Genomic DNA, 13,033 nt, shown 5'->3' on the forward strand with positions numbered 1-13,033 from the left:
CCAGGAAATCTAGTCTCTGTTCTTATCAATATTACAGTAGATCTGTAGTACATAGCAGCCAGAGGAGGCACTGACACTTTCTACAGAAAAAACATGAAAGTCAACACGCACACGCACACATGCACGTCATACACACACACACACACACACACACACACACACACACACACACACACACACACACACTCACACAGGTCAGCAGAATTAGACAATTAGTAAATTGAAGTGTTGCTGCTGACAGCCCTTGTCCCATTGAGTCAATAAACCTGTGTGCTGTTCACGGTAACAGACACGTTTTCTTTTTCTCTTTTTTTCTTGTCTTTTTCTCTTTTTCTCTTTTCTTTTTCTCTTTTTCTTCTTCTTCTTTTTTTTTTTTTCGAGAAAACTGATTTTTTTTTTTTGTCGAGAAAACTGAAACAAACCAATTGGCTGCCATGTAGAGGTCCAAGTGCAGGCGATGATGTGCCAGAGACGTTGGTAAAGAGTGACTCAGCCAAACGGTTGTCAGAATAACCCATGTAGGCGTAATTAGGGTTAACGTTACACATCCATAATTGGAGAAATGGTTTTGAATGTTACTTAAATGTCCAAATAATGAGGCAGTTCATTTGAAGGAATGCTCAGGCCAGGCCGCTGATGGGGTGACCTGGGTCAAGTTAAAAAGCAGGAAACAGCAAGCTAAGTGGATGAGGGAGGGGGATGGGGGGTGGGTGTCAAGCTGTCTAATTTTTACATTTCAATAACATACATGTGGTTTTCCAAAGTCCACCACACTTCAGCTTCTTCTATATCTCATGATGGGTGAAAGCAACCTGAGTGTCCACTGTGACCCCTGCCAAGCCAAGAGCAAGGTGTCTGTCATGAAGGCTTCCCACATAAAAGTCCTCAAGTTCAGTTCGGTTTGAAAGAGGGCCTTTGTCTGTGCTATTACATTTGAGATCAGAACAGAAACCTCCGCTTGTTGTTGCGTTTTTAGATAAGGTTGAGGAACACATGTTTGCCCTGCAGCTTGGCAAATTAAGACTGCAGACGTAAGAAATCACCACTATCCTTGTGTGCTCCTTGTGCTCTGTATTGATAAAGAAAGGGCCCCAGGCTCATAGGAATCTAAGGTCACTTTTCCTTCTTTTTACCTGTCTTCTTTCCCCCAGTAGCCCTGGAGTCTTCCGTAACAACAAAAAACTTATATATTATACATTAAACAGTTTGAATTCTCATCCAGGAGTTAATTCTCAATAGTTTTCCTGCATTCATCAAGACCTGTCAGTTTTATAGAGTGAGTGTATACTTCTTCTGTGATGTTGCACCACTCTTTCTCATAGTATTATTCATTATTCAGTGTGATCTGGAGAGAAAACCTTCATTCAAAATCTTATCAGCAGTACTGAAGTGGTACGCAGTTTAGTGTAGTCGAGCTCTGCCTCTGTTCCATGTCCTGTTTTCACCCACACCCTGTAAAAATGATGTGTGTGTCAGCTGCGAGCTGGGATTTCACAGTCCAAGTTGCCTGTTTGCACACACTGTGGCTGTAAAAGAGTGGCTCTCAGTTCTGAATTTTATGCTGGAATTTCCACAGTTCAACATATTTTTAAAACAGCCCTTTCAGTGTTCCGAAAAATGGAAATGATTGTTTATTTTCTATGCCTCAGAAATAGCTTTTTTTTTTGTGCGTGTGTCCATGTCCTATACAGTGGATTTATATGTTAAAAGAAAGTACCCTTGGTGCCACCGCACAGTATCTTTTTGAAGGCCTTTCTGAAGTCTTTGTTGAAGATGGTGTATATGACTGGGTTGAGTGAGGAGTTGCAGTAACCGATCCAGAAGAAAAACTTAAAGAGTGGATCGGGGATGGCGCAGGTCACTGGGCACACTGCCTGTAGAGAGTAGGAGAAGAAGAATGGGAACCAACACACCACAAACACGCCGATGACCACTGCCAGAACAAAGGTGAAACGTTTCTCTCTGTTGACCATAGCTTTACGCCTCGCTGCTCCGGGGTTGTTGTCCATTTTTGACTTCCTCCCGGGCACCAGCCGAGCCCCCTTTGAAGTGGCCAGCATGTCCCGGTATCGCTTGACTGAGGCCGGGGAGTGGACCCCTCCTCCTCCAGGTGACCCTGGCATGCTGGTGCTGCCTCGGCCTCCACCGTGGCTGTGCTCCATATCGCTCTCTGTGCTTGAGCTGTCGCCATTGTTATTGTCGGCTTTCTTTCCTGTCTGCCGCTTGCCCTTCTTCCCCTTCTCTTTAGTCTTGGCAGGGGCAGACTGAGGCACAGAGGAGGGGCTTGAGGGGCCATGGGGAGAGGTATCAAGGGAGGCTGTGGTAGGGGTCACGGCTGGAGAAGTGGACGGAGGTTGCAGGAGATTATTGGCTGTGGCGTTCTGGGAGATTTGAGACTCTCCTAGGGATGGAGAAGGGGTGATGGCAAGGGTGGGGGGTCTGGCATTGGAGGTTTTGTTGGATGAAGGTGGTGTGCTTTCTTCCTCATCCTTCCCATTGGCCTGTACATGCCGTGGAGGCTGACTCGGTGTGGCACAGCCGACCCCATCCTTCCTGGGCTCTCCTGGTGGGCAGCGTGTTCTCTGTTTGGCTATTTGGTAGATTCTTATGTAGACCAGGATCATGATGAGGCATGGGGCAAAGAAGGAGCCGATGGTGGAGTAAAGGATGTACCAGCGTTCATCATTCAGCTCGCACTGTGGTCCCCTCTCAGTTCCCAGCTCCCCTGCCTCGCTTTTGTTCAGTGAGAGCAAGGGAGGGAAGGAGATGATGGCAGAGATGAGCCACACCACCACAATAGCGGCTTTGATGCGCTTGGGAGTCCGCTGACGCCCGTAAGTAACCCTGGAAATGGACAGGTAGCGGTCCAGTGAGATGGCGCACAGGTGCACAATGGAGGAGGTGCAGAACAGCACATCCAGCGCCAAGTAGATCTCACACCACAGAGACTTAAAGTACCAGTAACCAAGAAGTTCATTAGCCAGAGAAAAGGGGATGATGAGTGTGGCCACTAAAATGTCCGCAGCAGCCAGTGACACTAAGAACAGATTCTGCGGACCTCGCAGCGACCGGCTGGTGAGGACAGCGATGATGACCATGATGTTCCCCACAATGGTGAAGAGCACCATCAAGGTTATGGCGGTGGCAAAGGCCGCTGTGGCTTCGGGGGAGTAAGGGGCGAGCTGCAGGACGCTCTGGTTGCAGGGGACGGAGGCTCCGGAGCTGCTCACACTGCTGTTCCAGCCGCTCAGCTCCATGGAGCAGCCGCTGTCCAGAACCGAGGCCATGCTGGGATTAGATTTCCAGGAGTCTTTACAGATACAAAATATATACAGATATATGTTTGTTTGGTCACATTAAAGTTTTTTTTTTTTATATTTCTCATAAGATTGTCATATGTTGTTTGTGCACAAAAACATAATGTGTTGACATTTGAAACAATGCATGTGATTATAATGTGTCATATTTACCTCAACTGTTCTCGTTTTGTGTCCGTGTCGTTTCCAAACGTTAGCTCCCTTGCATCCTCCACGGAAGGTCTTCCAAGTCCATTTTAAGCACACAAACAGTCCTGGGCAGTGCGTCAAGACACGGATCAGTGCCTTTCAATTAAAACGCCTTTGCACTTTGTAAGACAGATTTTCCTCCCGCAAAACAGAAGTATTTTTTGTGACGCTGATTGCTGTGCTTCAACCTTTGCAGAGTTACAATACAGCCCGAAGAGCTAAAACTTCTTTAACGCATCATGATTGGTCCGTTTTCTTTCATCAGTGGGTTGATTTCTTGTCTTGAATATGGGATGATTTAATTTATAGTCATCAAATTTTGGGTCAATCGAACAATGAACATAAGAAACTGGATTAGAGTGAATAATCGCGACACTTCTCGCCACATCCCCGTGCGTCCTCGTTTGGAGACGCGCACATACCTGTCCGTCTCATGTGAGCAGGATTCACAGAATGACATATAAGGTGAAATAAAGTTAATCTAACGCAATATTTACAGAGATTGAAAAATTAAAAAAGCGAAGGATAGCCTGCGCTGATGCTCACGCTTCCACTCAATCGAACAAGAGAAAGCTCAAAGTTAATCTCAAGCTCTCCAGCCCTGCGCACGAAGCCAGATATGAGGTTAATAACGCGTTATTTCTTCAGTAGTGAAATGATCCCTGCAGAGGAGCTTCAGTCTGTGCGTCTCGGGAGTCGTTTATCGGTGCCTTGGCGCTTCCGTCTCCTCAGAAGTTCACCAGGATGCCCAGAATCAGCCGCTCCGCTTGCGCACATCACAGGCGTCCTCACAGAGACGCAGCAGCATCTTCACTTGTGAACAGGACCTTACGACGAAATCTAATAAGTGGGGTGCCTCCCATCTCCCTCTTCCGCTTCTTTTTAGAGCCGGTGATGTCATTGTGGAGCTGTGGGCGTCATGGGATCCTTACTTTCTCTATCCCCGTAGCTCCTCTCCCTCCCTCTTTCCCTCTCCCTCACATCAAACATACACCAGCGCAGTTACATTAGAAATGCTGGGTGGCACTGCTTCGGTCAATTAACTCCACGGGACGCTGGGGTGCCCAGCTGAGCAACTACTCAGTAATTCTTCATCATCATCATCATCATCATCATCATCATCATCATCATCATCATCATCATCATCATCATTCCCTCTAATATGTGGCATTGCACATATGGCTGATCAATGCTTCTCTGTGTGATCTCTGCATCTACAGACTTTACTCCACCATGCAGCCAAACCTTCAGCAGCTCCAGCAGCTGGAGACAGAGACACCCACGTTAACCTGGTCACAAGCCTCTTCTCTGATTTATTTTTTTTTCTTTCTTATGGCTTGGCCATGCTGCAGTGTATGGTTTATCGTGGTCATCTACTGAACACATCTTGTTAAAGCAGGGCCTATTCTCAGCTGTGAGAAACTAGTCTAATCTTCTTTTTTTAATGTAGAGAAATAATTTTAATAAAGTTCCACAAATTGAGGATATTCTAATAAAACGAAAACCTTCATTTTGTGGAACACTCCTCTTCGGAGTGCTTACATTATTCATGCATTAAACCGGATGTGGTCCATCTACTCCACTGAGGACTTTTAATCTCAAAAAACAAATCGCGTATTTTATGAGGGTGCAGGGTTTTGCATATGAAACCCGTGTTCTGCAAAGAAACCGGTTTTTACAAGCAGCCTATACATCTTTCAGTCAAATTGAATTATTCCCTTATGAAATCTGTAGTCTCCTCGTGCTCAGCCGCCTCTACTTCAGAACTTAAATGCGTAACTGCGTTACCTTCCACCTCTGCTCATTGTGCGGGGTACACGGCGGCACTTGTCTTTCTTTCTGTGCTCATGCATTTGCATCATCACTTGACTCCCCCTCTGCATTATCACCCCCCCCTCCAAGAAGCACGGACATCCACGGCTTCCCTCACAGTTTGTTGCCTACCTGGGATCAAGTGGCCGATTGTTCAATTACAGAGTGAAACCTACGTCATGCTGGCTGCTTTTACCGAGCCGCAAATTAAACAGTGGCAGAGTTTACCTCGTGGTGTTTGAAAGTAGGTGGGTGGCCTCTGTGTTCACAGTCACAATAACAAACAAACAATACACACATATACACAGACATTCACCAGCCTACACATGCACACACACAGTCTTATGAATGATATGTGGGTAGGAGGTCCTGCTCACTTGTTTTTGTAGTGTGCCCCCCCCCCCACACTCACGCACACTGCTGCTGCTTTAATGAGAGAGGAACCCAGCGAGCTACACATGGAATTACAATTGGGAGCTCTGTGCTCTCTGATTGTGTGACCTGAAGCTGCAGCCAATAATGGTTGTACATTTTCTCTCTCCACGCTACACATTCTAAATATAAAGGGAAAGAGAATAAAGCTTTTAGCGGGAGAGTGCACTCCAATCAAGTGTCTCTGTTTCCGTGGGTGAACTGTGCTCGGTAACACGCTGAAAATGCATTCTGGGGGAGAGGGGTGTGTCACAGCACACAGCGCTCAGTGCACAGTACACCAGCTTCTGAAGTGCTTGTTGTATAAGAGCATGTGGTACACACGCGCGCGCGCGCGCGCACACACACACACACACGCACGCACACACACACACGGGCCACAGCATAATGCACAAGCCTGGAGGAAGTTCTCCTGTCACAGATCACGCACAGGGGATCAGTAACTCTGGCTTGACACGTAGACTGGAGAGGTTTTGCACCTGGTCCAGAGAGGGCCCCCACTCTTTGAGGAAACTTTTATGTGCTTTGGAAAAAAGTTTCAATTCTCTTCAAAGCAATCCCTGAGGTCCCCCGGTGTGGTAAGATTTAACATAACTAGGAAGAAGCATTTAAAGGCTGTCTACCAAGGGAGCGCCAGGTTAACTGCAGCAAGGTCAGCATAATGTAAGGTTGTCGTAGGAGGCTGTGCACGTCATGGTTCAGGTTCAGATCAATTACAGCACAGTAGCTGCCCTGTGGAGGCTTTCAATTTAGACCCCCTTTGTTTCTAGTTATTGGCTTTCTGTTTTTTGTGTGATTGTGTACTCTCTTCTATCTTGGTGGGGACCGGTTTTATTTTCAGACCTTGAGAGTGAGAACAGTTTAGAAGAGTGAGGGAATTTTGGCTCCTGAGGGGGTGAAGGCTCAGGTTTAGATTCAGTGAGATACTGGTCGGAGTTAGGCATGTTTAAGGTTAGAGTTAGTCACAGGCTGCATATGACTATGAGTCACAACAGGCCAAATAACTAATGTTTTCCTCTCCTCAGATTTATTATTTTAATGTTCGTACAGGCTCAAAGATATAAAAGTACTTAGTATTTCACAATAAAATCACAAATATTAAAAAGTTCGAAAAAATATACACAGCAGAATATATACGCTGTTCATATTCTCATGACCCCTTCCACTGGCCTGCGTTATGGTTCCTCAGAAGTAAAACATTAGCAGTGTTTGCATGTGTGTGTGTGCACCCTGCAAACAATTATAGGGAGCACTCCTGGATGGTCAAACAGTAATTTCCTGACTGCATCTGTAATGACAGACAACTGCTGCTTGTGTGTGTCTGCAGGCTGGAGTATCTATGTGTTATAGCCTCACATTGTAATTATCCACCTTATAATATCACAAATACTGCTCATATTATCTATTTGCAGTATTTTTTCCTGAATGAGATTCCTTGTTTGAGTGACGCAGTCTTCAGCTGTGAATAGAAAATAGTTGAAATCACCATATCTAACACAAATCAACTCAAATCCCTTATCCCTCATGCTCTTCTTTTCCTTCTTCGTGTGCATACAATGCAGGCACGTCATTGGTAAGTATTGCCACAGCATAATGTAATATGATTGAGCTTGACATGAGTTTAATGTGGACACAGAGCGTGAGAAACGGTTTAGGTCTGTTTTCATTAAGGAGCCTGACTGAGTGAGGAGGAACTGAGGACAACAGACGAGATGAAAGAGACGTTCAAATGAAAGGGAGGTGGAACATTCTGCCTCCAGAGATAAATAAATGACCAAGTGAAATGACACTAAAAGTCATTTAAATATGTTAATGGACAATCATGTATTAGGGAACAGTACAGACAGATGTGTGTGTGTGTGTGTGTGTGTGTGTGTGTATGTGTGTGTGTGTGAGAAATGTGTACACATGGCTCTTCTGTGTTATCTTGGTAATAAAGAGGCTGCAGCAGTTAATAAATAGTCTGCTGGTGTCATCTGCTGGATACTTCTGCATCATCTTGATTTATGGTCATTTCAAAAGTTGCCAGTAGAGGGCGCTGTCTCACTACAAACTCATCTCCAACACCTGTGACACTGTTTTGGTGATGCAAAATCATCTGGCTGATTCTTGCAGTGGTGGAAGAAATACTCATGTATATTTTACTTAATTATAATTGAATATTTATTTTTAATTCAGTAAATATACCTGTACAACAATGTCAAAATACCACATTACAAGTGAAAGCCCTGTATTCACAGCCCTACTTGATGTAGAACGACCTTCAGCAAATGGACTTTAAGTATTTAAAATAAAAATACTCGTGCTTCAGAGAAATGGTTTATGACTACTTAGATTGGGATTGTTAATTCTGATGCATGAATGCAGCACTTTACTGTTGTAGCCGGAGGTGGAGCTAATTTATTTATATAAATGTAGTTAGTCAAGTCCAGTGGCTCCATCTGAAACGTGACAACAAATACCACACTGCTTTTTATGAAAGGGGTCACATGCAAAGGGTTGGGAACCGCTGGTTTAATCATTAACAATGCATCACACACACACACACACACACAAATATATAAGTGTGTTGTATAGCAGGACCTTAACAGATGAAGGCTTAGAACTGCAGTTGGATGAAAACAGCCAGCTAAGATTTATGAAAACACCCAGTGAAATTTGTTTCTAATGACCTAAATTGAAGGTGACAGTTAAAGTTTAAATGAGCACAAACAACAAAGTTATTTTTCTGGGTTTCAGTTGAAGTCTCAGTCGTATCCAAAACATCTAAAACAATGTGCATTCCTCTGCTCTCATATGGAAAACTGTGGACTAATGGAAGGAAGAAGTCAAGTACAACAGTTACTCTTGAGTTCATGTTGGGCAATGGATACTTGCAAATGAGAGGAGGTGGATTATCTTAGCTATGGCCGACACAGGAATGTGGGCTGCATAATTGGCATCTGGGGATGAGGTAGTGGTACTGGTGCTTTAATTTGCTATTAGTGGCAGTCCTTTGTCATCTCATCTGGATTGGTCAAGTTTAGAGTTAACTGCATTTTACTTAATACAACAAAAAAAAAATACTAAAGATATTATTTAAACAATTCTGTGCTCAAAATTCAGCTGTGCATTGTGTAGAAATGCAGCATCTGGAAAGGTGATTGTTACCCATGATGTTATGAAGTACTGTGCAACATTCTTGTGAACTGTGGAAACCTGTGGTTGACATGTTCATGTGTAGCTCAGTGTGGGTGTCTTACCTGTAATAGCTCAGCTGAAATCTAACAAAACGAGGAAACAGCTATAACGCCACACTGAGACGCCACAGCTACAGCATACTGCATGTAGCTACACAGCTATGCAACATGAAGTAACATGTAGTTTCACTGATATATCATGACTACAAACCAATCAGTGATTGGGCCTCCCATATGATATGTACTTTCCAAACTTCCTGATTATGACTTTCTACTCTTACAAGTTGATTTTCTTTTTGACAAACGCTCTCTGTCAAATGTCCACAGTTGTTCTCACAAGTTGAGTAAGCGGAAGTGAAATTTGTGTCAGTGGTTGCTGAGGTCAAACTGACTTCAGAATGTAAAACCCGTTCTCTGCGGATAATCCTCCAAAATGCTCAGTCTTAATACCCCCTGATTCAGCAAGAGCGAATCAAGTGCAGCGGGGTCAGTGTGAAACTATGCATCTGTAATGTGCTCTGTGCAACACACGGAGTACACACTGATCTGAGATGACTTTGTCTGGAGAGCCAGTGACTATCAATCGACCTCATCTTTTTCAGAAAAGGGAGTGAAGTGTGTAATACACTGTGTATGTAATAACAACAGTAAACCGACTCAATGTGTTCTCCAGCATGTTTTTATTTCAGCAGGAATCAGCCAAACCTTGTAGGTATAAAGTGCAGTAAAAGACAGCAATAATGCTAACACCGTTACAACAACAGTTTCTGAAATAAATAAAAATAAAAATAGTATTTACATGATAAAAAAAAATAAAACATCTTCAGGTTTGAGTGTACCAAGTGTAATCTATCTCAGGATAAAGAATGATTAGACTTATGACGAGACACCAATTATGTTTAGTGCATTTTTATAAGTTAGACAATAAAACTGGAAATTCATCCGGTATTGCTGTACGTAGTTAACACAGTGTTTTCTCATAAAAAGATAAGTCACAGTGGTCGTGACTGTGAGGGAATGACTTCCAGTATGAAAATAAGACAGCCCTTGCAAACAATCAGGCACATTAGTCAAACAACGTAACACACAGACAAACACAAAACTAGACAAGCAGGCACAACTCCCCTCGAGTACAAAACATCATGGGGAATTACCTCATAGCTGCTCCGACTCGCTGGCTCAGAATCATAATTGTTCATAATTTGGTTATTACAGTGGGGTTTATATTGCCAACACTGTTTATTGCATCAGGATGCCATTTGTCAGTTTCCGCTGAAAGTACGAGTCCAGATCCACCAGCCATGTGATGCCAGCAACACATGTAGCTTTTCTCTGACCGCACATTTTTATTTACTTCTGTATTTACTTCTATTGAGTAATAGTTTTAATAGCACAAACAGTGTATTTGTACAAATGTTTTGAGTCCTGGTAAAGCTCTGAGTCCAGCCCAATGCCTACAGGAGGCAGGAGATTCAACTAAAAAAGTACAGTCATTTAAATTTCCTTCCTCTTAATACTTGTGGGTCTTCATCCTTGGCAGAGAACGTCAGTCTCAAACTGCAGCAGCTGTCCCATGAAGGCCAGGTTGGGGGAGATGACATGACGGCGCTGCTTCACAAAGTCAAAGGCCTCGTCCAGCCGGACACGCTGCGTGTGCATGAGGTAGGCCAGACAGATGGTAGCAGAGCGGGAGATACCTGCCTGGCAATGCACCAGCACCCGTCCACCACTCTGCTTCACTGAGTCTGTAGGCGGGACGGAAAAGACGAGACGGAAAGAGGAAGAGAGATCAGCATATTGTGCTCCATTTCACAGTAGTTTCTTTGACATCACTGAGAGCGTTTTACAAGCGGAAATACATATAGAGCTTTAAACAGCTTGACAGAGGATGCAGTCTACCCAGAAATGAAAACGCAGTCATTATTCACTGTGTGGAACGGAAATTCGACTTCAAAAAAGTTAACTTCTTCTGAGCTAAACTTTTCAAGTTAAAAAGGGTTCAAAACAAGCAAAAGAAATGTTCATACATTTCTCTTCTTCTTGTGCAGCATAATCCAGGTGTTTTGTAACCAGATGATTACACTGTTGGTCCTTAAGTCTAGCCAACAAAATGGATTATGGTGTACAAGCTGCTTAGAGAAATGTTTTGGATGTTTCATGTTTCATCCAGTGTGTAAAAGTGTGTGCGGTGGGTCTGCTAACTTCACTGGAGTTTGAACTGACGTTACAAAGAGCAAATCACGACTGAACTTTCATTTTAAGATTACACTGTACACAGGGTGGAAGGTATTCAGATGTTCAGAGGGGAAACTCACCGATGAAGGTGATGGCTGTGGAGAAGCAGGCTCTGATGTCAGCAGCCAGACTGTCCTCCACTGTGAGCCGCAGGTACTCAAACTCCCCCTCATAGAAGTTGGGGCAGGTGGAGGAAACGTTGAGCACAGCTGTGATGCCCGCTGCTGCGAGGGTCTCTCGGCGGGAGGAGTGGATAGCGCTGCCTAAAAACAGGAAGGGCAGCAGCTCCACTGGACCATCCTGAAATTGACCAAAAAATCAAAACAGAGTCCATGTTTAAAGCCAAGAACAATCACTATGAATTTTGATCTTACTTTCATTCTTTAGACTTTTCCATTACTCAGAAAACTTTTTAGATTGATGACATTATGTATCATCTGTTTTAAAGGTGAATTCTACCTTACCTGATCATATGCTGGAGTCCTCCGACCCGTCACTGTTGGCTCTGGTTCCACTGTAGAGAAGTGGCTGCTGGCAGAGTTGTAACAGAGCTCTGGATAGGCCTCTGAAAATCCCTCAAATCCACCTAAATAGAGATCACATAGCATTAGCTTCGGCTCCCACCAAAGTCCTTCTTAAAAAGTTCTTATGTGTTCACAATAGTAATGATGAACATGAAAAGGAAGTCTGTATATACATATTTTAAATGTTTTCAATAAAAAAAAAAAAAAGTTTGTTATCCTTTAGTTTTCATTAGGAGGGTTTTACACTTAAAAACAAGTTACATCTTTATACTTAATATAGAATATTAATATGTTCAGCGCACAGATATTAGTAAACACATAAGTAGCTCATGTTTTTTTTCTTGCAACTTCAAAAGATCAACTTCAACAGTACCCTAAAGTAATACATTTTAATTACAAAAATAGCTCGTTTTTTCTTGCAACTTCAAAAACTCAATTTCAACAGTAGCCTATAATAATGAATTTAATTATGAAAATAGTTTGAAAATGAATCTAAGTCTTATTACCTTGTAGAAAGCATATCTGAGTCTGGACCTCGTTTTGCAGGGCGGTGAGGAGCATCTGGGCCACGCTCTCTGTCTTCAGCTCGGCCACGGAGCGGCTTCTGTCATCCACCACCACCACAGGGGAGAACTCCCCGCGCCGCAGCCGACCCAGGAGCGCCTTGTCCGGGATGAGCCACTCCAGAGCCACCACTGAGCTCTTGGATCTTCGACGCAGCATGGAGTTCCAGTTGACGTTTCGGGACTCGCAAATGTGTGTGAAAGAAAAATCGAGGAAAGGTCTGCAGTCCAGCAACACACACCCAGCAGAGGTGTACTGGTCCTGGGGGGTCCTGAGTATGTGAACCAGCTCATTGCCAGTAATTTCCAAAGGCTCATTGCTTGAAGTCATGGCTGCAAAATTGCTTTTAAAATATTTTTAAATGTAATAAATAATAAACTATTTGTTCTTCTAAAACTAAAAATATCGAATAAAAAAAATAAATCCGGTTTTAGTGTTTTCCTTTGACAACTTAAAGTTGATAAAGTATGTTAGGAAGTGTTTTTAAAATCTACTATAAATGTATCTGGAGAGCACTTCTCCGTAAGCTCGATTAAATTCAGCTTTAGATTTTGAGTTTCACTTGTTCATTGATAACAGCTGTGGGAGGGGCGGAGTCGCCGCGGCCCCTCCTCGTTTTCCACCGGAGACAAACGTCAGATGCGGAAGAAACCATATATGGCCTACCCGGCACTCCTGATATGGACATTGACGTCAAACCTGATTTTCCTACCGCGCACGTGGTCATATGGGGTTATCCCGTGTTTTTGTGTTGAATGACGTTATGCTGAGACGCGCCCCC

The 13,033-nt window shown here is 43.6% G+C and overlaps 2 protein-coding genes across 2 annotated transcripts; both read right to left on the reverse strand.

Annotated features, from left to right (window-relative positions):
• Window positions 1–428: 428 nt before the first annotated feature.
• On the reverse strand, window positions 429–4,340 carry adra2b (adrenoceptor alpha 2B). Its single transcript, XM_023414493.2, has 2 exons — window positions 3,471–4,340; window positions 429–3,310 (listed from the first exon to the last, which is right to left on the reverse strand). The coding sequence occupies exon 2, from the start codon at window positions 3,285–3,287 to the stop codon at window positions 1,704–1,706; it is 1,584 nt and encodes a 527-aa protein (XP_023270261.1). The 5' UTR covers window positions 3,288–3,310; window positions 3,471–4,340; the 3' UTR covers window positions 429–1,703.
• A 5,246-nt stretch (window positions 4,341–9,586) lies between these two features.
• Window positions 9,587–12,896, reverse strand: dusp2 (dual specificity phosphatase 2). The gene is made up of 4 exons (XM_023414456.2): window positions 12,195–12,896; window positions 11,629–11,750; window positions 11,245–11,464; window positions 9,587–10,674 (listed from the first exon to the last, which is right to left on the reverse strand). The coding sequence occupies exons 1-4, from the start codon at window positions 12,580–12,582 to the stop codon at window positions 10,457–10,459; spliced, it is 948 nt and encodes a 315-aa protein (XP_023270224.1). The 5' UTR covers window positions 12,583–12,896; the 3' UTR covers window positions 9,587–10,456.
• Between the last annotated feature and the right edge of the window lie 137 nt (window positions 12,897–13,033).

Source organism: Seriola lalandi, unplaced genomic scaffold, assembly GCF_002814215.2.
Source record: "Seriola lalandi dorsalis isolate HSWRI2012SDOR001 ecotype SW California unplaced genomic scaffold, Sedor1 jcf7180002054529, whole genome shotgun sequence".
Taxonomy (NCBI): domain Eukaryota; kingdom Metazoa; phylum Chordata; class Actinopteri; order Carangiformes; family Carangidae; genus Seriola; species Seriola lalandi.